The sequence below is a fragment of the Rattus norvegicus genome, chromosome 19 (genome assembly GCF_021556685.1).
Source record: "Rattus norvegicus strain SHRSP/BbbUtx chromosome 19, alternate assembly SHRSP_T2T, whole genome shotgun sequence".
Classification (NCBI taxonomy): domain Eukaryota; kingdom Metazoa; phylum Chordata; class Mammalia; order Rodentia; family Muridae; genus Rattus; species Rattus norvegicus.
In genome coordinates, this window is record NC_141552.1 from 69117839 (window position 1) to 69142973 (window position 25135).

The 25135-nt window shown below is 49.4% G+C and overlaps 1 protein-coding gene across 2 annotated transcripts in view; it reads right to left on the bottom strand.

Annotated features, from left to right (window-relative positions):
• Pcnx2 (pecanex 2) overlaps positions 1 to 25135 on the bottom strand; it is a 150624-nt gene that overhangs the window by 100997 nt on the left and 24492 nt on the right. For both annotated transcript variants that reach the window (NM_001427189.1, XM_087594719.1), the window contains 5 exon segments: positions 3326 to 3497; positions 9251 to 9283; positions 9774 to 9927; positions 11815 to 11960; positions 17284 to 17419. In NM_001427189.1, the coding sequence (NP_001414118.1) occupies positions 3326 to 3497; positions 9251 to 9283; positions 9774 to 9927; positions 11815 to 11960; positions 17284 to 17419 (641 nt within the window).

A 25135-nucleotide genomic window follows, 5' to 3' on the forward strand; every position in this document is an offset into this window, starting at 1 on the left:
CTTTATGAGCCCTAATAAAGTCTCTGGCTTTTCTGCTGTGAAAAGTGGGGTACACCAGGAACTTGGGGCACTGGCTTTCTCATAGTAGTAAAGTAAGAAGTGCAGAACCCAAGCATGAACACAATTTGTAATGAAATGTGTCAGCCTTTGCCTCTCTCAAGTCTTTCTTCCTTCCCCGGCCCCTCCCTTCTTCCCTTTCCCTCCTCCTCTGTCTCCCTTTTACTGTTTTTCTCTGGGGGCTGAAGGATTGTCTTGTTGTCTTTTAAAGATAGGATCTCAAGTAACTCGGACTGACCTCCAACTTTCTATTTTGCCAACAGCACCTTTGGACTCCTGGTCCTCTTGTGTCTACCTGCCAAGCACTGGGACCAAGTGCCTGTGCTGTCACACCCAGCACCTGCGAGTCTCATTCTACGATTATCCATAAAATGTCCTTCTTAATGAAGCCAGCTCAGAGGGTCAAGGGAGCTGTCTCTGATTTATGAGTGGAAAGCACTCCAAAGCCTCATTTACTCATTAACTTCTGGAGTGGCTCCTGACAGCCGGAGTACTCCTCGGTCCCTCCACCCTGCCAAGGCTAATCTGGTGCCTGGGGTCTCCAGGCACGAGCAGAGCATAGTGGTGAGGGGTCCGCACAGTGAGAAGACAGCCCGGCCAAGGAGACGTGAATCAAGCATGACGGTGGTACATTATTGTCACACAGGCCAGGTGCCGTGAGGTAAGGGTAGCCAGATGACCAGGAGATGGAGGAAATGAGCCACCAGGAAGAATGTGGCTGAGCACTCTAGACAAAGCATCAGAGTCCACGAGGGAGAAAGGAACAGAAGTCAAGCTAATGGAGGCTCTAGTTAGCCAACACATCCTTGTCCCTTTAGGAGATGGAACTAAAGACACTGGTCCACACGGTGATCTGGGGGGAAATGTAGCCAAGATGCACACATGGGGAATGTGGAGGTACAGCAAGGGAAAGGCAGCATTTGGGCAGAGACATCGCCTTACATCCTGTTGCATGAGCTGCCTCTGATAACCAGCTCCTCCTGTGACTTTGAGCTATGGCCTCCAACCTGCTACTTGACAAAGGAAACCAATTAACCTATTAAATTAAAATATCAGGGCAGCTGGCAGGACCTTGGGCAGGAGACATAAACTGAGGAGAAAGCCCTAATGCCTTTCTTCAGTCACGCAATGAACTTCAGTGATGAAGAAAGACACGTCAGCAGGAGTGGCCACTCGCTCTCACAGGAGGGCGCTCACCAATCTCTAATCAGAGGTCGCTTCCTGTTATGCTTCTGTTCCACCTTGAACTCGAAGGTTTGCCAATACTTGTTCTCCAGGCCTTTGGCTTCAAACTGCTTAGTTCTTTCATGGATGTGATAGAGATGAAATCCTGGATTTGCACACAAGGCAAGCTTCCAGGAGGAGGTATATGTATGTGTGCATCTGGTGTATACATGTACTGTGAGTGTGTGTGCATGGCTTATTTATATTTGTTTATAGGTCTATCTAAGTATATAAGATTTATGTGGTATATCTACATATATATATATATATATATATATATATATATATATATCTGTGTATATATGTATGTGTGTGCATATCCGGGAGTCTACGGATGTGTGTGACTATGTGTATACTTATAGTGTGTATCTATATAAGTAAAATCTGCTACAAATAAAGCAGGAAGAGAAAGGGAAGGGGCCGTGAGGAGGGAGAATGGAGTCTCATCTCTACCTAGGTTTTTACCTGCACTAGACACAGAGAAAGTTCCTCACACACCTGGGTACCTGCCCAGGACCGCTGCAGAGACTCAGGGACCTGTCAGAGAGAGCCAGGGAAAGGGTGACACTGTCTAAAGACTAGGAGCGCTCTTTAGGAGTGGATGTATTGATGGCAGCGAGTCTCAGGGCAGTGACTTTGCCACTGTCCTCACAAGTTCAAAGGTGGGTCGCCCCCACCATGTCCTCACAAAAATCCCCAGAGCATATGCCAATAAATCCTTGGAGCTACGGATCATAGATGTTTTGGAGAGTGACAGCACTAAGTCCTGTTTGTTCCGGGCCCTTTTCTATGTTCACATATTAACTACAAACTACTGAGGTATAAGGTGGGCTGCTTTTTGTCCCCTCACTTCCAGCACGATCTTGCTCACTTAGTAAGGTGTGATGGACATTGTGGTCACCTTGGTAGGCTCCAGACTTAGCTGGAGAAGCCTCCAGGTGTGGCTGAGGGAGTTTGTTAACCTCTGGGCATGTCTGTGAGGGGCTATGTTGATTAGGTGAATGGAGGTGGGAAGACCCACTCCATGGGGTGGGGTCCCAGACTGTGTAAAAGGAGGAGAGAGATGTGAGCCCTATTGTGAACAAGTGCTCCATGCCTTGACCTCTCACCTTGACTTGCGACCTCACACCATGATGCACTGTACCTTTGGATGTAAGCCAATCCTTTCTCCCTTAAAATTGCTTCTGTCAAGGTACTTTATCACAACAATAATAACAGAGAGAGAGAGAGGGAGAGAGAGAGAAAGAGGGGAGGGGAGCGGGAAGGATGGGGAGAGAGCAGGGACACAAGCATCTGACCAGCTGGCCCTAGGGTTAAATACCTTACCTATGCCACTAGCATGGGGCTCATCTGAATGGAACACTGAACGGCAGGTACTGCTCAGGTTTTAAGCCAAGCCAAGTGTAGCAGAACAAACTGGAAGTGACCAGAGCTGAGACTGGTGCCCATTCATGCATGATCACAGTGCCTGGAGATGTGGAGAGGCCTAAGGCCGTTGCCTTGTGGCCAGCTCACCCCGACAGGTACCCCTGCCAGCTTCAGGTGCTACAGGGGTGCACCTGCCTGGTCATAAATATCAAAGTCCCTTCACCAAACCCCGTTGTCAGGGGCTGGAGAGACGGCCTGGTAGGTGAGGTGCTAGCCTCGAAACCACGAGGATGTGAGCTCAATCCCCACGAGTACATAAAAGCCAAGAAGACATGGCGGTAAGCACTTGTGGTTCTAGGGTTCACTAACAGCTGTGTTAGTGAGAGACTCTGTCTCAAAACACTGAGGTGGACAAGAATGACAGCTGAGTTGTCAGCCTATGATCTTTCCTCCCTCTTCCCCCCTCCCTCCCTCCCTCCCCATTCCTCCCCCCTCACCACCACCTTGGTTATATTGGGCTCAGAGTCTTCTACAGACTCGAGACAAGAGGAACTTACTTGACCCTTCACAGCAGCAGTCACGTATGCTGGCTTCTCCCAGTAGGGATGCAAAAGACAAAGAGGAGACATATCTTCCCTTCCCAAGAATGCTCCCCGTAACCCCCAAGATCACTCACCTATTAAGTGGTCCCTGACTGATTGCAGGGTCTCTGGTGTAAAGAGCTTCAGGCCATACACGACATAGCTGGGGGGGTGTCTGGCTTTGGCCCCCGCGTCAAGAAGCAAAATAAGGCCGCACAGCATACAGAAATATATGGGTCTGCTGTAGGCGATGATTTGGTTGTGACCCTAGAAAACAAGTGCAATTTCCAAGTTGTACCTTTTGTTTTGACTCCATGACATCCCAGGAACTTACACCACATGATACGACTGATTAACGCCACCTCAACATCGATCCCCACCCTCAAAACACACAAAGAAGGGGGAGACAAAAAGTCAGATGCATAAACAAAGCTTGGTGTTTTTGAGAAGACAGAATGAGAATGTCGAAGAGAAGGTTGCACTTCCAGTCCAACAAAATTTACCTAAAAATGTCATTGCCACTCAAGAGGAAATCTGTCTAAGTCAATGCTTTCCTCAGGGGTGGGACAGACTTCCGTTCCCCTTGCTCCTTTCAGGTGCAAGACTTCTTGAAATCTTTGTTATGTGCATCTAAGTGGGGTTCCCCATCAACAGGAAATAGAATTATAAATGGGGCTTCATCGCTTCTCGGCCTTTTGGCTAAGATCAAGTGTAGTATAAATGGGGCTTCAATTCCCTCCCGAGGGGAAGCAGGGGACAGAGGAGAGAGCTGTCAGTTCTCCAGGTGTAGGTCTTAATGTGGCAGAGAGCACAGGTGGCCATTCTGACTAATCATGGGTGGCACCTTTTATCTGATACCTGTGCAGGCCTCATCCTTCCCACCATGGTAGAAGGAGAGACCTGATGCCATGAAGTCTATCCTCTGACCTCTAGGCATGTACCATGGTGTGAGCAAATTCACACAACACACACACACACACACACACACACACACATACACAGGCACACACACATGCACACAGACACACACACACAACACACACACACACAGACACACACACATGCACACACAGGCACACACACATGCACACAGACATACACACACAACACACGCACACACACACAAACACGTGATGCACATGTGTGCAATGATAATAAACCTTTAAATTATTTTTAAATAAGGAGGTGGGGTATTGTGCCACAGGCTTTCTAGAGCAAAAGACAGCAGAGGCTACCACATCTTTGAAATTAATCCACAATTCATAAGATTTGAGAGGCCAACGGCGATGGACCCGGCGGGTGCTCTGTAGTTCATGAGTCACCTTGCATGCACCAAGCAGAGGCAGAGTGGCTCGGTCTCGGGTGGGTGTTCTCAGTCACTGCCTTGAATGTGCTATATTTAGAAATGGAGTTTAAATTGCCACTGCTTCCAAAATAGAAACGGCCCTGAGACCAACTGACAACAGGACAATACCAGCGTCTGTCACAGACACTGGCTGCCTTTGGTCCTGAGGCCAGGCTCGGTCTTGGAAAAGAATGGTTGCACTAGTCGGGGATTCTCTTCGGCATCCAAGTAGGTCATGGATTAATAAGCATTTCTTTGCGTTAAAAAAAAGAATAAGACCAAACCAGAAGGAAGCCTAGGCATCCTTACTGAGTAAACGGCAAAATCAATTAACTGGTATAAATGACTGTGTGGCGTATCAATACACTTTACACATGCAGGGGAGATGTTTTCTCAAACTGACGAGGTTAAGGAAGCGTAATTAAGCAGGTACCACTCGTTCTGTCTCTCTGTCTTATCAAAAGGGCAGTGGGCTGGGGAGTTGGCTCAGTTAGTCAAATGTTAGCCTTGCGAGCATAACTCAGAGCAAGCCCGGAACTAACGTTAGGGCATGCCTATAGCCCTAAGTGCTGTACTCGTGGAGACAGGCAGGTCCCTGGGGCTTCAGGTCAGTGAGAAACTGCACTTCAACCCCCCACCTCCCACCACCAAAGTCCGGTCCTCAGGCCTGTGGGCACACTCACACACACAGACCTGCAGACACATTCATTAAAATCCATCCTCTAGCAATAGGCCATCTCTGGCCTTGACCATTGTGAAGAGCCCTCAGCCATCTTCCGGAAGCTTTAGCGGTGACATCAACGTGTCCTCCATGTTGCTAATTTATGAAACCAACCCTGGGGTCCCTGCAGTGGGCTAGCCCTGGCTTCTGTGGCTATACCTCCTGTGTTTGGGGTCCCAGAGCCATAATCAGGATATTGCTCATTTCCAGCACATAAGCCACTATATCTTCCCGAATCCCCAGAATGCTCACTAAGGAAAGTCTGTGCTCCCCCACTGCTGAGTGTCCGTCTCCATCAGTAGCCGCCCCTCCCCTACATGGCTTGATTTTTAACTTTTCGATAAAAAAATATTTTTTTCTGCCTGCTCCACCGGTGAGGGCTAATCATGGTCTCTTAACAATCCATTAGGCTTCCCCGGTGAGGTTTACTAGCACGACTTCTACAGTGTGTCACATGGCCGGGAGCATCCTCCAGGCTACTGTCTGAATGCTGACCTTGTGTGCAGGTGGGTTTCCCAACAGCCCCTGCCCATCAACGCTGCGGCAGACAGTTCACGGAGCAGTTTGGAAAATCGGGAAAGAAATGAGAAGCCCGCAGGGAAGCCCGCCACCGGGGGCTGAGTGACCGGCCACCTGCGCACACTTTACATTTGAGGTGGCTCATGAATTGCAAAGCAGACTCCTCTCCTGACTCATTTTTGTTTGTCTTTTGGATGAATCGCACATTGATTAACAAGATAAGGATTCTTGTCAGGCTCTTGTTCTGGGAAGCTGCATTGCATGGGAAATGCCTCCTCCTCCTCTTCCTTATCAGAGTTTCTAGAGACACCCGCTCAAGCCAGAGCTGGATAGACTTAGAAATGCCGGTAAGGAAATTGGTGACTGAAATGGACACGGGGCAGGTGTCTGACTATAGTTCACTGGTAGCTTGGTCTGCTCTTAAAAGAATCTTAAAAGACAGTGTTACTCCAGCTCAGCACAACAGTGTGGTGGTCGCAGTAATGATACCTCAATTCTACCTGAAGCGTGAGGCTTGCCTGTCACCCTCTTCTCCCTGTGGCCTTAGCATGCTTTGTATCACATCCCAAAGTGCATGCAGGGAAGGAATCATTCATGTGTGAGAGTGTGTGTGTGCATGTGTGCAAGCATGTGTGTCTGTGCACTCACGCCTGTATGTGCATGTATGTGCACACATGCCTGTATGTGCATATATGTGCACACATACCTGTGTGTGCATTGTATGTACACACATACCTGTGTGTGCATATATGTGCACACATGCCTGTATGTGCCTATATGTGCATGTATGTGCACACATGTCTGTGTGTGCATATATGTGCACACATACCTGTGCATGTGTGCACATGAGTGTGCATACAAGTTTGTCTGGGTGTGTGTATATGTATAGAAGCCAAACTCTGTGTGTCTTCTTCAACCTTGCCCCCACCTTATTTTATCCAACAAAGGGCCTCTCAGTGAATATGGAGTTCTTCAACTGTCTGTCCACACTGGCTGGCCAGTCAGTCACAGGGTCCTTCAGTCTTTGCACCCACAGTACTTGGATTGAACATTTGTGTGACCCTGTCACGTGGCCCTGTGTGGCTTTTACATGGGTTCTGGAGATCTGACTCTAGTCCGTCCTCAGGTTTCTGTGGCGTCCACTCTACTGACCGAGCTGTCTCTGCAGCCCCAAGGAGAGGAATGTCTGGATTCCAGATAGCACCATCAGCGAGGCAGCCGCAGTGAGGGAGGAGGCACCTGGGATGGGCTATAGCAAAGCTTTAGAGCACACACCTGCCCGGGTTTCCGAGGAGAATCCTAACGCTACATCTTAATGCCATAGTCACAATGCTGCTTGATGCTAGGATAAAAGATGTATCATATGCAAACTGATTACAGGGAACAGAGGGACTTAACAGAACAGCATCTGCCAGCACAGAGCCACCAGTTGGATCATTTTCTTAATCGTGATGAGCGAGTATAGATTAAAAACTGGTCCTAAATCCTGAATATATATTTTTTAAATGCATAATAATGGGAAGACAGTTTTGTCTCCTTGGAGAGCTTCTCCAGAGTCCACAGCCGGGGGCGGGGGGATGGGTGGGTGTCGGAAGGGGGTTGTTGTGACAGAGGCAGAGAGAAAGACTAGGCACAGAAGTGTCAAAGCCCACTGCTATGGCTGGAACCTACACAATGGACCCTGACCCACAGCACCCAAGACCACTGGGCCACCAGAGCCAGGAGAATATGCATGTAAGTAGGGGCTGGTTAAAAGATACTGGGCCACCGATGGGTAGGTCTGGGTGAGCCCAGAGTCTCATATAAATCAGAATCCAGGTTATCGGGATAAAGGGTAACAGGGCACCTGAACCCAAGGAGCAATAGTAGACAGGCTTCATGCACAGAGTTTCCACGCAAGGTCACGAAAAAGAAAAACACAGTGGGAAATGAACTCATACCTGTTAAGAGTGGCATTTACAGCAAAAGGGGGGGGGGGGGCCTTAAGTCTTGGTGAGGACATGGGGAGAGCGACCCCTGGTGGATGATGGGTGGTACTGACATTGAGGATGGTGGAAAGTTCTCAAAACAGTCCAAGATGCAGAAAGCACTTGACTTAGAAGCCGAGAACCTGGGTCGGAATCACCAGAACCCACACAAAAGACGTAGCAGGCGTGTTTGCAAGCAGAGTCCTCCTTGGGGGAGGTAAGCGGCAGACAGGAGAAGCTGCAGAAGTTCACGGGTCAGCTACCCTGGCATATACAGCAGAGGAAGCAGCTCAGAGAGCTCCTGCCTCACACAAAGCAGAAGATGAAGAACTAACACACGCATGGTCCTTTGACCTCTACGTACATGTGTGGCAAATGCACCTGTGTGAGCATATGTATGCATGAAGGCATGGGCAATCACGCGTGCATACACACACACGCATATACACACATGTGCACGTGCACACTCACACACACGAGAACGTTCAGCAGCTAAGAACGGTTGCTGCTCTGCCAGAGGACCTGAGTCAGATTTCCACATCAGGACGAATGCTGCAATAGCCTCATTTTGTACGGAACACAGCAAAGTCTGACCCACAGGCAACATGACCAGAGTGATGGGGGGCTAGGGTGCAGAGAAGAGGGACAGGGAGTGCTGGGACAAGGGTGCACAGAGTCAGTGCGCTTTGTAGATCTATTACACAGCACAGTGATGGTGGCTATCCTCAACCATTACACCGAATGTTCTTGAAAATGGCTGGAATTTATCATACCATAAATATCCTCATCGGAAAAGAAGTATGTGATATGAGACACAAAAATAACTTGACTTAATCATTATAACATGTGTACATGGCCACATTATATCTTACCCCAAATATATATACATATATATATACATATATATAAAATACATATATTATATAATAGGATTTTTAAATATGAAGTATATGGCTACATACTAAGTGCTTGTGGAGCATTGCCAGGTGCCAGCCACTGCTCGAAGCAATTTACATGCACTATTTAATGCTTTACATCCAAGCCCCACTGACACTAATCAGCTGCATTTGCACATGAGGAAACTGAGACACACAGAGGACCACCGCTATGCTCAGCATCGGGTAGTCAAGTGGGTACGTGGGAAACAAAGGCAAGGAAGGCAGCCGGGTCTGTGGACCATGCGGTCAAGCTGCTGTGCCTTTTCTCATAAGAGCCCAGGGAACAGAAGTGACCTGTCACACAGGGTCCACCCATGCCTTGAGCCCCCCTCCGCCGATGCCAACGCACCATGCGCTTAGATCCAGCCAGAGCTTAGCGCCATGCACTCGGGTATCCATCCACCGCTTCTACTCCTGTATTCAAGATACAGACACAGATGCAAGCTTGACCCTTTGGATAGACGCTGGCAGCACCCCGTGTTCAATGCAAGCAGACGAGACAGGATACTGGCCCATACTTAGGCACTTACGTGTATTGGTGAGGCAGGGTCAGGCTGGACGCTCTAAAACACAAACCAGAGGACCTGGGTCACCTCATGATTGCAAGGCTATGATAGTGACAGTACACACACATGCATTTGTGCATGCGCATGTGCACATACACACACACACGAGGATGGATTCACATACACACAAGAATGGGTTCATACACACACATGAGGATGGGTTCACAAACACACATGATGGGTACACACACACATACACACACGAGGATGGGTTCACACACACACATGAGGATGGGTTCACACACACACGAGGAGGGGTTCATACACACACATGAGGATAGGTTTCACAAACACACATGATGGGTACACACACACACATATGGATCCGTTCATTCACACACACACACACACACACACACACACGAGGATGGGTTCACACACACACACAAGGACAGGTACACACACACATACACATACATACACACACACAAGAGGACGGATACACACACACACACACACACACACACACACGAGGATGGGTTCTTGCCTTGAGCAGGGAGTACTGGCAGCTGGCCATGACCAGACAGAAAAGCAGGACCCACAGGTCTCTGCAGAAGCCACGGTTCAGTGTCAGAAAGCCCAGGAGGGAAACCAGGACGCTGAGCAGAACTGCCACCATGTTCTCCTTCACATCTTCAGTTCTGTGCAGACACAGGAGGAAGCATGGAGTGAGACCCCAACGCCCACGCTGCTATCAGTGCAAGCCTTCCTGTGCTCACTCACAGACTGGCACTGCACTGAGCAGCGGCTGTGCTGTCCCAGCCCTGCACCAACACTGAGCAGAGGGCCTGTGCTGGGCATCGGTCTATTCCTGTGCTGTTTAAACAAGGTCCTTAGGTACCTGTTCTTGGAATAACTGAAACCTGATCGTGCCGACTTTCTCGGCTACTTGCGCTACGCTTGCGAGGTAAGCGGTAACTCCCAACGAAAGCCTGGAATGTTTCAGAAACTACACAGGCTCCTGTCGGCATTGACACCTGGGTAATAGTTTCCAGACGGATCATTTCTGGAGTCGGGCTTTGATGTCCAGTTCCGGGAGCAGGAAGCTACAGACAGAGATGTGACTCCCAGACAGGACAGGGAACCTAGCTGGGTGAGCTGCAGCTGTACAGCACTGCGGGCTGATTTCGTTTCGGAGTCCTCCCCGATGGAAGATGCAGAGGGGACTCCTCCAGATGTGTCGTCTTATTAGCACGGTGTGGGAGTGAAAGAGGTATTTAGAGCATCGCCAAAGATGGGCTGAAGAATTGAGTCAACCAGCCAAGGTGGGAATGGGAATGGGGGATGGGGAGGCTCTACAACAGGAAGGGCTGCTTCGTCCCTTACAAGTTTTCTGTTGTCCCCAATAGAATGTGAGCCCTGTGAGGCCTGGGGGGGGGGGGAGTGTTCCTGTGCTGTGCTGGGGCAGGCAGGTGTGTGTGCGCGCACACACACACACACACACACACACACACACACACCTACAAAGAGATTTGTTCTTTCATAAGTGAGGTTAACACAACCTATTCCCTGTTACAGGAAAAAAAAAAAAAGAAGAAGAAGAAGCATTTCCTTTAGAGCCTCATCTAGCTGAGTGTATCATCTTGCATTACAAGTCACAGAATCCATCCACGTTCCACTCCTATGAATGCCCCAGGGTAACATGGCATTGTTAGCGAAGCAGTTGACGCTGGTTCCCTGACTTGGGGGGCGGGAGGGGGGTGTCCTGAAATTTACTGCTGTAATTTTGCAAGACTATCGTTTTTCTGCCTGTGATCACACCATTTAAGACACGAGTGTACCATTACCGTAACAAGTAGTCACTGTGGGACAGGCGGCAGCTTGGCGGCCCTGCCATAGCCTCACAGGCTGGCACCGAGCTCTGAACAGACCCTGCTGTGCTAGCATTAGAGAGCCTGTCTTCCATTTTAGAACCAGCCCCCACCAGAGTCACAGCCTCTCTGAAAACCCTAATATTCTCCCCTATGCATCCCGACAGGGGAGCCCACAAAGAGGAAACCCCCAGGCTTAGCCCGTCTTCATCACCAGAGCAAACTTGAACCTCCCTGCCTTGCCCACCGAGGCTCAGTATCTACAGCCACAAAGTGTTTTATTTAGGGGAAATAATAAGAGGGGGCAAAATGGAGGAAAGGCTGAGAGAGCATTAATGAACAATGGATGGAGGAGAGAAGCTGGAGTCCAGGCAGGGGACAGCATTATCCCCCTCCCTCCCAGGGCCACAGTTGGTGGAGGAAGGCCTTTTGCTGACGGAACTGAAAGTATTCCTACTAAAACAGGCCAGGCATGAGCAGACCAAAGCAGACTGTCCCCAGGCCCACCTGTGCCCTAGCCCATGGTAGTCACCCATCACCTCCCCTGGCAACTGTGAAATTCAATGTCGAAATCACTGGGGTTCACAGCCAAGTGGGGTCTGGAAATATCCTGGGGAACCTTGGCAAGCAGCAAGGTGCATTTTAGGAGCATTTGAGCATGATCACTGGTGTCCTCCCTTGTGTTCTGGCCACGCCGCCGTGTGCCCGACAGCTTACCGATCCAGCAGCGCCAACAGAGTGAGTCGGTCGTACCAGACTTTAATCCACTTCCCAGGGAAGATGATGAATTTGTAAAACTGCTCTCGGTTAAACTTCCCCTGTGCTGAAGAGCGGGATGAGTCTTCCAGATCCTGACTGACGTGCTTTAAACACCGGAAATAAAACAGACCAAAGACAGAAATGAGTGTTACTATGATATGTCCTAGTCACAAAAACATCTCATAGTTTAAAAACACAAGGGATGGGGATGGGTGTGGGGGGCTGGAGAGATGGCTCAGCGGTTAAAGTGCCATTTCCTCTTGCAGAGGATGCAGGTTCAGTTCTCAGCAACCCCATACAAGCTCAAAGCCATCCATCTGTACCTCCACTTTTGGGGCCCTGATGTCCTCTGCAGGCTCCTGCATGCATAAATTTACGCAGGCATTAACACTCACACACACAACACACACGCACACACATGCACATCCAGGCACAAATGCATGCACACACAGACACATGTGACCATGCACACATACACAACACACACACATGAACACAGACACACACGCCAGGCACACAACACACATGCACACATGAATGTGCATGTGCACACATACACAACACATACACATGCACACATACAACACACATGCACTCACACACACACCACACACATACCATACATAAAGCACACACAGGCATATGACACATACATACACAACACATGCACATGCACAACACCCACATAACACACACACATACACACATTCAACACTTGTATAACACACACGTATACATGACACACATGTACACATGCACATACATGTACACAGGCACACGACACACACACACACACATGCACACACACTCTAAATCTTTTAAAATACAAGGTCTGGAAGTAGAGCTCAGTGGTGGAGAAACTGCCTGGCATGCTTGAAGCCCTCAGTTCAACACTACTACAGAAACAATATATGAAGCAGAAACAGATGATCAGATTCTGAAACCAACATATTCTGTTTAAAGGAGCCAGTCTAAGAGAAGAACGGAAATCCCACCAGTTCTGTGAAGATGCTGTCGCTGAAACCCTGGCACTCACCACTGCAAACACTTCTGCTCACTAGACAAGGAACTCCCGGGAAGTAGTCATTGTTTAAGACAAGAGTCCAAAGAAACATTTGAAATGGCTTAATTTTTAACTTCTACTAAGTACAATACTGGAGTCAGTATCCAAGTTTCACTTCAGATGCAGAGGCTTTCATTGACAGTCGCTAGGTCACTGACAAACTCTGCCCTAAGAACGGAGCAAGTAAATCACGAAGTGCTCGCTACACAGGCCTGAGACCCAAGTCTGCTCCCCAGAGCATCTGTGAAAAGCCCGCCGTGATGGTGTGTGACTGCACCCCAGCACTGGGGAGGTGCAGATGGATGGCTGAGGCCAACACGCCAGCCAGTTTAGATTTCTTGGTGAGCACCAGGTCACAGAGACCCTGCTTCACAAAATAAAGTGGTGAAGGGTTAACAAACCACAGTTGATGTTGACCTCTGGCCTCTGTACACAGAGCGTGCATGTGCACCAACACTTGCATGTGTATGTATGTGTATGTGCACTTGAATGTGTGTCTCTTTGTGTGCTCATGTGTTTGCATATGTGTGTGCATGGGAACTCAAGTGTTTTGTGTGTGTGTGTGTGTGTGTGTGTGTGTGTGTGTGTGTGTGTACATGGTAGTTGTTCAGAGTTGGGTTCATCTAAACAAACTTAAAGATGATGCAGGAAATGGAGGAGGTGACCAACAATGAGGTCGCCAAGAATTGACCTGGTGAGGAACCAGAGTTTAGAACAGGAGACCAAGCAGAGGTGGGGTGTCCACCAGCAGTCATCTCTGCAGTCTGGGACCCCAGCATTCAGCTGAACTAAGTCTACCCTACAGTCAGCTTGCTCACCTACAGGGCTGCATGAAAGACTGTCTGTCTCAGGTTGGGTGTGGGGTGACAGGGACCCCAGGCTCTGAGGCTTCAGGACCACGAGTCCCTAACTACCGCCCCTGCAGTTTTGCATCCCTCAGTCACACTGTGTGGATACTCCAAATCCCTCAGAGAATTTACCTTAAAGCATCCTGCACACCCAGCAGAAACAAAAATACGCTTTAATCTGGAAGAGTGGGGCTTTGATGTGTATCTCAAAGAACTCACCCAGATCAAAGTCCAAAGCAAGAGAGGCATTAAAAAAACAAAAACTATCACCACGAACAAGAAGAAAACTAGAAATGTGTCAGCTGGTGCTAGAACCCACATGCTGACAGCACACGCACGCGTGCGCGCACACACACACACACACACATACACATACACACACAATGCACACACACAATGCACACACACATACACACACAATGCACACACACACAATGCACACACAATGCACACATAATGCACACACAATGCACACACACACACACATGTACACACATGCACGCATACCCCGGGTGGGTTTGGGAATTGTAATCCTCAACTTTAAGGACAGTGACTGATGTCCAAGAACCTGGTATGTGTTCAGTCTGGTCCAGATGCTCCTTCACAGGATTGCAGACCCCTGCGAGCCCTGGGCGAGAGCAGGCTCTGCCTTCTTGGCTGCACCAAGATTAATTTGTTAACTTAGCTCAAGGACCAGGAAGTTATCCTGAACATAAAGGACTGATGTATACACAAGGCATAGGAAAGGAAAACCACCCTGTCCTTAGAACAACACGCAGGAGCTGCTGGGCAGGGGAGACGGTAGGTCCGAGACCCTGAGAGCAACACGTGTCCTAGGCTCTTGCTTTAGTTATGGCTACTACTACTGAGATGAGAGCTCACAGACTTACCTAGGACCTGTGTTTGACCCTCAGAGCTCCAGGAAGGATGGTGGCCTCACAGACACAGGTGGAGAAGGTGAAGCTGTGTGACACACGGTCCTCAGAGAAGAAGGCAAATGGTGCAGTCCCTGATGGTGGGTGGGCAGAGCCAGCCCTACCCAGAGCCAGGCACGAGCTGCACCCACAGCCACCACACTGGATCTGTTCAGTTTTACTGTGTGTGAACATACTTGGCCTGCACGTGCATCTCTGCATTGTGTGCATCCCTGGTGCCTGTGGACTCGAGGCAGATGATTGTAAGCTACCATATGGGTACTGGGAATCAGACCCAGGCCATCTACAAGAGCAGCCAGTGCTGTTAACCACTGACTCATCTTTCCATCTCTCATTCACTTGTTTTTGAAGTTAGCATACAAGGTATTGAGTATCTTTCTGGCATTTTCCAACAAGGGATTCTTTCATGATTCTTCTCTGGGCTTTTCTTCCTGCCTTCCCTACTCTCTCTTCCTCTTTTATATCCCATGGGTCCTTTAGCTAAACCCCAGTCCTTCCTCATCTCCTGCTTGCCCCCTCGCATGGTGTCCTTCCTTTACATGACTTAACCCCAACACAACACACACACACACACACACACACACACACACACACACACGGTTATTTTTCATTTTGTGTGTGCACGTGAGTGCATATGTCAAGGATGCCAGAAGGGGGCAGCAAAGGCTTGGGCACTGGGGCTCTAGGAGGTTGTGAACCGCCCTACATGGATGCTGGGTATGGAACGAGGCCCTTTGCAAAAAGAGCATTTGTTCTTAACTGCTCAGGCGTGTCTCTAGCCCCTCCTTTTAATTTTAAAGAAACCTCCACAGTGAGTCCCATGATGACTGCACTCGTGTGCACTGACTGCACCAGCACTGAATGCTCAGAGTAGCTGTAATCTGCACTTCCCTAAGGACCAGGGATGGTGAACGCTTCTTAAAATATTTATTGGTCGTTTGTGTTCCTTCTTTTGGGAACCGTCTTCTCTTTCCTTTAGCCACAGGGTATAAATTTTCAAAACACAATTATTATTAAGACTTTGTTGAGAAAGTTCTCAGAGCCATCTTAAAACCAGACATGAAGTTATGTTAATATAAGTATTTAGAAGAGTTAGAAACTTTGACAGGAAGAAGACAAACCCGGGAGCGAAGAGACTTCATGCGAACTTGAACTTATCCATCTGCAATGCTCTCTGCTCAGGCCCACCTTCTTGGAAGTTGACCCCAAGAATCCCCTCCCCTGAGAAGCCTGTCTCCCTATGCCCTAAGGCCCATGCTGCAGTTGCCGCTCACAGGCAGGCCTGGCTCAGGGTCCAGCCTTCCATGATGCCGCTGCCAGGGAAGCCTTGCTCTGGCTCCCCTGAGTCTCAGTAAAGCTTGAGTCGATGTCTGAATGAACATCAAGGAAGAATTTCTTAGTAAAAGGACAGAAGGCTTCATGCTTTCCACTTGATGTCACCCAAATCACCACCACCACCACCACCATCATCATCATCAACAACAATAACTTTCCCAAATCAAATACTGAAGAATCTAGCATGCTTAGTAAATAAACACAAGGTTATCATATTTTTTTTTAAAGAGCAGACATTTTTTAAACCATGAAGGGTGAGGCAGAAGAGCTGACTATGCTCCTTGAGGGGTTTGTGCATCCAAACAACCAAAGATCAATGCGAATGCATTTCTAATGCATCTGGGAAAGCGACTGATGGGCGGGACGCGGTGATGTCATCAGAGGGTTACCTGCCATCAGCATGGCATTGTCCTTCATTCAGTAGTCAGACCTGTAGTGATGTTTTGTGGGAAACCCAGAGTGAGATCTGACTCAGGAGACAGACCTTAAGATCTGCCACTGGGGCTGGGAAGTGACTCAGTCAGCAAAATCTTCACCACACAAGCAGGAGGGCATGAGTTTGATCCACAGAACCCGCTTGGAAAAGAACACCCATGAGTGGCAGACATTTGAAATCCCAGCACTGGGGTTTACAGAGATGGGAGGATCCTTGGAGCTTGCTGGTCAGCCAGGCTTACCTATGTGGAGAGCCCTAGACTGACAGGAGACATTGTCTCAAGAGAGGCAGACAGTGAACCATGTTGGGTGAGGCTGACAGTGGATCAATTAGGTCCAAGATTGACACCTGAGACTGTCCTCCAGACTCCAAACATGCATGCATACTTGCATACATACAAGTACATATGCATACCTGCATCCACACATACATCCCCTGATATGAACACATGTGCATGCCTATGTGTGTGCATGCACACACTTACACACATGCACACACTCACATACACATATGCATGCACATACATGTACACACACTTATACACATATACATACTCATACACATGTGCATGCACCCACATACACACTTACATGTACAAACACATTCACACACACTCACACACACATGTGTGTACGCACACACATACACATACTTATACACATATACATACTCATACACACTTTTACACACGTGTGCATGAACAGATATGCTTACATGTATACACTTACACACACATATGTGCATGCACACACATATTATTAAGACCCAGGGCTTCTCCAGCAGCCACGAACAACACTAGTACACACATACCCGAGGGGTTTCCGACTGTGTCCTCCGAGCCACCATGAGTAAGAGCTGTTGTTGAAGGGCGCTGACGGCGGGGTCTCCTGAGGACGGATCAGGACTTCCTGTAGTGGTGGTGCTGGAGGAGCTGAGAAGAATCTCTCTGAGAACAGGGAAAAACAACCCTGTGGTGACCAGCTCGCATTAGGACACATCTATGTACTACAGAGAAACCCGAGGAGACGGGGATGTGCGGCACAGGAAGGGACTGTCCGGGTCCCCATCCTTACGTTCTCGATAACGAGATCAACATTCTGCATGTGAGGCTGCTGCAGGCACAGAGCCCACAGCCCTCGGCCCCGACACAGGTTCTGTTGGTGACGGGGTACTTGGTGCTCAGCTCTGATTTTCCATACATTAATGTGACTAAGGCGGCCACTACACATAGACTCGGGAATTCACCGACCCCAACTTGGAAGAAGCAGTAATGAGAACCTGTGTGATGGTGACATTAATTGTGAATTTGATGGGTTATAGAATCGCCTAAGAGACAAGCCTCTGGGCAGGTCTGAGAAGGAGCTTCTAGATTGAAGTAATGGAGGCAGGCAGGCCTATCCTGAACAGTGTGTGATCCTAAACATCCTGGACTAAATAAACGAAGAGGCGGGATGACGACAACACTCTCCTTTTCCTGCTTCCTGACTGCGAATGCTCCCCCAGTCACGCTCTCCTCGCCATGATCGGTGCACCATCAAACCGTGAGCCAGGGTAAACCCTTCCTTCCTTGAGCTGCTTTTGCTGGGTGTTTGATCACAGTGATGGGAAAAGGAACGATGACACTCTGCTGGCTCCCCAGCCCAGCGCTCTGTCGGCATCACTCCAGACACCCCCAGAGCAAGAGATCACACTTACATAAAAGAAAGAGTGGCCTTTGTTAAACAGCTTAAGTCCCTATCTTAAATCATCTGTGGATTGGCGAGACTTAGTGCAGCTCTTGGAATAATTGCAATAATGGCCCTTTTAGCTTTAAAATTAATGTGCATGTGTGTGTGTGCGTGTGTGTATGTGCGTGTGCATTTATGTGCGTGTGTGCATTTATGTGTGCGTGCATGCATGTGCATGCATGTGTGTGTGAGCATGTGTATGTGCGTGTATGTGTGCATGTTAGTGCACACGTGTGCACGTGTGTACCTGTTTATGTGTACAAGCCTTGTGTGTGCATTACTTTCTGATCCCCTGGAGCCACAGGCAGTTGTGGACGACCTCACGTGGATGCCAGGAACTACACTCAGATCCTTGGCGAGAGCAGTAAGCGCTGTTACTGGATGAGCCATCTCTTCAGGCCTCAGTCCTTGCTTCAGCCCAGAGAGCAAAAACTAAGACATAGTCCATGTGGCTTCTCAGCAAGGTGCCTCCATGCTGTAGGAGATACCCATTAGTCTGCTTACCTCGTGGTTGTTCTAAGGGAGTTCCTACTGACATAGCCCCACTTTATCCAAATAGCTGGGATCGTATGCTAACCAAGGCACGTCAGTGATGAGACTCTGTCCTTCCTTGACCACAGTAACAAGACCGGTCCCGTCGTCCATTCGCCTACCTAGTGCTTGGCTTGGGATTGAATATGAAACAGTTCTAAGGACTCACCTACGGACAGCAGTGGACTGTTTTCCTCTGGCTTTTAGACGATACCTGACTGAGAAGCACCTTCAGTTACTAGCAGCCACTTTGCCACCACTGAGATACAGATCAGAGGGATATAGAGCGGAGGGACCAGGTAGGTCCTTGGACATAGAGAGCAGCGAGCCTCAGGATTAACCCGCCTTGGTCCCAGCACACTGAGGAGCAACATGTTTGTTTTCTTTGTGTGTGTGTGTGTGTGTGTGTGTGTGTGTGTGTGTGTGCATATGCATGTGTACCTGTGCATGCACGAGTGTGCATGTGTGCACATGTGTGTGTGTGCTCTCACACGTATTTACATGTGTGTGCATTCATGTGGAAGTGGAGGTCAACCCTGGGTGGTGTTCTCCAGGTGACACCCACCTTCATTATTTTATTAGTGGAGGAATCCCACCTTCGCCCTCTGCATTTTTGAGAGTTCCAGGAAGAGAGAACTCAAGTCTCCAGCTGCATGACGAGCCCTGTAAGCCATCTTGCCAGCCCCCTCCCATCTTATTTTGAGACAAGGTTCCTTGCTTTTGATTGGAAACTTGCTGGTCCTTCTAGGCTAGCTGGCTGGCCAGCCCCATGGTCTACCTCCCCATCTCCCCAGTGTGGTCACTATGCCCAGCTTTTCTACATGAATCTGGAGGCGGGATTCATACTGAGTGACCAGTGCTTATGGGCTAGCCACCACCCGGCCTCACTTCCTCCAGCAAGACTCCGCCTCCCAAAGGTTTCACACCCCTCAAAATGGCGCCACCAGCTGGAGAGCAAGTGTTCAAACACACGGGTCTCCCCAGCCAAAATGTCTTACTTTCCAAGATAAAGCATCTCTTCTGTTTAACCCAGTCTGAGTTGAGTCTTCAGCAGCCTGCAGCTACTGTGTTAATAGAGGGAAGCTGTGTGTGCATCGGTAATGCGATCGATCTGACCTCTAACCTGATCTCTAACCTGACCTCTAACCTCTACTGCTCACTATATGCTCATGACCCTCCCCTTCTCATCTCCTGACTTCTGTGTTCACTTGGTTACACACACACACACACACACACACACACACACACACACACACACACACACACAAAATCTTCTATACTTGTATGATGTAATTTGTGACTAGGGATGATTTGACGAAGCCTTTCTTACAAAGAACCATGCCAGCTGCAGACCAGGTAAGAAGATAAGACAGGACCCCCAAAACTCTAAACCCACGTTCCTGGTCTGGGAATGAAACTCAGTCCATCTGCAAGAGCAGAATGTGCTCTGAACTGCTGACCCATCTCTTACAGTTTGGATATCAAATAGGCCCCTCAGAGACTCGTGTGTTTGAACACTTGCTCTCCAGCTGGTGGCGCCGTTTTGAGGGGTGTGAAACCTTTGGGAGGTGGAGGAAGTGAGGCCCTGGAGTGGTGGAATCTGAAGGTTATAGTCCAGGCCCCTGGCCTACTAGAACAGGAATACCGCTCCCGTACTGTCTTCCTTAAGATGATGAACAGTTGGTCCCTCTGATACCAAACTGTTGAGGTGGAATCAATCCCCCATCGCCATCCCCCACCCTCGTCAACTCGTTGCTGTCAGGTGCTTGGTCACGGCACTGAGAACGGCTCACCAACACACTGTACCTATGTTATTCGGAATGTCTGCTTCCTGTGAGCACTCTCCTTGCTGATTAGCTCACCACGCCTTCCACAGATGGACTGGTTCGTCAGATTTATAAGGACCACTTTTCACTACGATTCTGCTGGCTGACATGGGTACCACTTAGAGACACGGCTCTGGAATCTTGTAGTGAATTAAAATCAAAATGGAGGTCCCTCAATAGGGTAGGGCAGAGACTCAGGAGTTTTCTCTGTGAGGGCTGCATGGAAGCCAAGAAACTAACTAGACTACATTTCGGGTGAGGGAGGTCATGCTGACGTACGGGCAGGAGGGGACCACACCACATATGGGGAGCTAAAGGTATACGGACCCTCTCCAGCTGACTGCTACAGGAGGTGCCAGAAATATCTCATCTAGAGACATGACTGCTGATGCTTCCCGCCAAGATGCAGGACTGTAAAGGGGGCGGGGCACTCCTGGGTTCCATTCCCGAGTATCGGGAAGCACACTTGCAATTGCAAAAGAATGACATGCCATAAACAGAAACGGGTCTCAGCCGCTGCTGGACTGCTGCTACCTCTGCTTTGAGTGCATGGTTTGCCCCCTTGGATATACACCCATAAGAGAGAGAGAGATGCGTTTTCTTCCTAAGGGGTGTGGGGATTAGAACAGACTGGACAGAATGTCCTGAAGGAGCCCCCACATCAGGCACAAGTAAAAGGCCCTGGTCTCTGTTGCTTCCTCTTGAAGGGGAACTTGGCCTGGGTTTCCCTGTTAGGCAGCAAGATGGCTGCCAAACTTTGCACAGATAATGGCTTGGCTTCGGCTGCCGTGGCAAAGAAGGTCCAGCATCCATTCATCATCATCTAACGTAGACTCAAACAACAGAGCAGTGTCCCCCTCAAGGAGCCTCTTCCACTGGCTTTGGCCGGGTCCTTATCACAAGCGCACACTGTCATCCTGTGCTGGCTCCTGTGCCTCCTGCAGGGACAAGTCTGTGGTTATCGAAACTGTACCTCAAATGGAGCTGCTCCTCCGGGGCTTAGTCTCCTCCTCCAGTCTGTGGTGGCTGCAGCATTAAAGCATCAGGAGACCAATGCTCTCTACTGAGCTAATGAGTGTTATACCCCAGAACAGTTCATTAGGGATGTCAAGGGACGTTCCTGCCTCCTCTGAAACATCTGAGGGATGGCCCGCTTTCTGGAACGTCCTTCTCGGTGACACTGCCAGGTCTCCATCAGCCTGAGGACCAATCCTCAGTGACACCTCCAGGTCTCCTGAGGCTGGGTTGGTCTCAGGTCGTCTAGTTCTACTCAGGGTGAGGGCAGGGGGTTGTGAGGAGAAAGCAGAGAGGTGTGAGGATGGAGGTTGGTGGTGTAGGGGTGACAGCCCAGCCCTGGAAGGGAACAAAAAGACTGATGCTGAGCTGGGCCCTGGTGGCTCCAACCTGGAATCCCGGCATTTAGGTGGCTGAGGCAGGAGGATAGCTGGAAGTCTGGGGCTAACCTGGGCTACACAGTGTGAGGCTCTGTTTCAAACAACTGAACTAGCGGCTCTGCTGGGCTGGGTGGGGCAGAGCTGGGTCTGGGGTAAACAGAAGGGGGTAGGGTCTCTGTGCTCCACTGGCCATAGCTCCCCTACCCATCTGAGGAATATGCACAAGGTCAGAAAACGATCCAAGGGCAATGCTGCTTGCCAGTGACAGAGAAAGTATCACGGGGAATTCCTCCTCCTCATCGGATCTTAAAACGAGAGTTTTCTGCCCTCCAGAGACTGTATCTCTTCTGCCTGCCCTTCCCAAGGCTCCAGGCCCGCTGTGGATGGATGGGAAGGGCACAGGGAGAGGTGCCTGGAGGACAGAAGTTGGTATAACAAGTTCATTGGATGTGGAGAGCACTAAATGACAGCAACCTGATGGGGGTGGGAGGCAGGGAGCGTTCTAACAGGGAGTGGACTTTGAGGTGAGACCAACTCCCTTTTCCTAAGACAGCACAAATGAGGGGAAGTCTCCGAGAGGCCTCAGAGGGAAAGCAAGCGGATGGAGAATGCCCTCTTGTGGCAGAAGGGGCTGTGTGCAGCCAAAAGGCCTCAGCTTCTGCCTGGAATTCCATTCCTGGAACCCTGGGCCTGGAGAGAAACAGGGCCTCTTAACCAGGCGTCTGAGACTCCAGGATGAGGACCACTGCAGGAGGAGGAGAGATCAACAAAGACTGAGAAATCAGAGAGGGTGTGGGAGAAACCACAGGAAGAACGGTTCCAGGACCATCACTTGGCTCCCTCTGTGTGATCGAAGCCAGCAAGAATTTTCAAGTCTTTAACTCTGAGGCAGCAAACACATATCTCTCCTTCCAACTAACAGTGACACAGCTCTTTGCCTGAGGATAAATTTCCCCAAGGAGAGCCGAAGTGAGCTCTCAAAAGTACAGTTGATGGGGTTCACTCATGAGCCCCACACCTCACTACAGTGGTCCCCACCCCTGCCCTTCCAAACCCAAGGTCTCCACTTCCTTGGAATAAAGCAAAAATCGGGTGATTGTTTCTAGAATGCCTCTGTCTGCTTCCCTTCTTTGGAAGCCAGATTTGTGGCTCCCTTAAATGCCTCGGCTGTGGTCTGAGGCGACGGCTCAGTCGGTACAGCGCTTGCCGCACAAGCACCTGGGTGTGGGCCCCAGAACCCACATAGAAAAGTCAGGTGTGGTGCTGAAGAAGGCAGAGGGAGGGGGATCCGTGGCACACAGTGGCCGGCAAGCCCAGCCTACTGTATGGTAAGGCTCAGGTCTCAGTGAGAAGCTCTGTCTAAAAGAGAGAGAGAGAGAGAGAGAGAGAGAGAGAGAGAGAGAGGGGGGGGGGGGGGAGGGAGAGAGAGAGAGAGAGAGAGCACAAAGGAAGGGAGGGAGGGAGGGAGGGGGGAAGGAAGGAAGAAAGAAAAGAAAAGAATAGAAAAGAAAAAGGGCTGGAGAGATGGCTCAGTGGTTAAGAGCACTGACTGCTCTTCCAGAGGTCCTGAGTTCAATTCCCAGCAACCACATGGTGACTCTCAGCCATCTGTGATGGGATCTGATGCCCTCTTCTGGTGTGTCTGAGGACAGCGACAGTGTACTCACATAAAATAAATAAAAGCTTTAAAAAGTAATAAATAACATCTTTAGGGTTGGGGATTTAGCTCAGTGGTAGAGCGCTTGCCTAGGAAGCGCAAGGCCCTGGGTTCCGTCCCCAGCTCCAAAAAAAAAAAAAAAAAAAAAAAAAAAAAAGAAAGAAATATGGACATCTCCTGAGGGGTGATGTGAGAGGTGTTAACTTCAAGGTTTGGGCCTTTCAAAGGAGAACACCAACGTATTACTCGGAAAATCTGTAGACAGAATAGAGATCTCCATTGAACAAACAATAGAAGCTCTTATTCTGGCTTAGTGGTGCGTGAGTGTCAGCCCAGTAACTGGAAACTGAGGCAGAAGGGTTCAAGACCGTGCTGGGCTGTGTGTCTCAAAAGTCAAACCAAGCCTGGAATCAAACAAAATCAAACAAAAAGTCTCAGCCAATGAAGCGCCTGCCCTCCAAGTGTGAGGACCCTGGATTTTGATCCCCAGAACCCACAGGGTGAGGTCTGATGATGTGAGCTTTAAACCACAGCACTGAGGAGGCAGAGAGGGGTGTGTTCCTGGGGTCACTGGCCAGCCCGGCTTGTTAGGAGAATTCCAGGCCCACGAGAAATTTTTCTCAAATAATATTTGAAATTCTCTTCTGGCCTATATACCACATGCCTATGTGTGCACGTGTACACACACACACACACACACACACACACACACACACACAGAGAGAGAGAGAGAGAGAGAGAGAGAGAGAGAGAGAGAGAGAGATCAGGGATTTGTTTCAAAGCCTACAAAATAATAGCGGAAGTCTGATGTGCGGTGAGACTCATTTCAGTCCTGAACATTTGTTAACCTCCCAGGCAACTTCTTCCACTTCCTGGGCTCGTGACCTACTTCCAGATCAGTTTTCAGGCGGATCAGCTCACTTTGGGCTCTGAACTAGTAAATCAGTCCTGCGTTCTGGTCAGTTAAACATGAAGCAGATTTACCATCAAGCAACATTTCCCAGCAGCCCCTGGAAATGCTGTGATTCAGGTTTCTGGGGAGAGCAGAGCTCAATCAGATGTCCTTCCCAAAGGCGCCTGCTTGAAGAACAGCTAGCATGTGACTCAGGGTGCTCTGCCAGCCTCTGTGGTGGTGGGAAAGCTGCTGGTCTCACAGTGTTTCAGAGGCCAGGAAGGGAAACAAACTTCCTCTCTCAGCTTCCTCCAGGAATCCCCAAAGAGACATGGAAGTTACATGGCTCACGAGTCCCCATTCAGAGCAGAGCATCTGGGATATAAAACAGTTCCGTGACGACCAGGCCTCATAATGGCTGAGAGTCACTTTCCGGCCAGTAATGGGATCCAGCAGTTTTACAAGCTACTTGGAGGTGCTCCCAGCCACTGAGGTCACCTTAGAGGGGAAGAGCTGTTTCTCTCCCAGTACCTTCTATGGCGAACAGCTTATGGAGCCCTAACCAGGCTCCCTTCCAATCGCAAAGTCAACATTTGTATTTGCTGTGGGTGGAGAATTCAGAACTTAACGGCCTT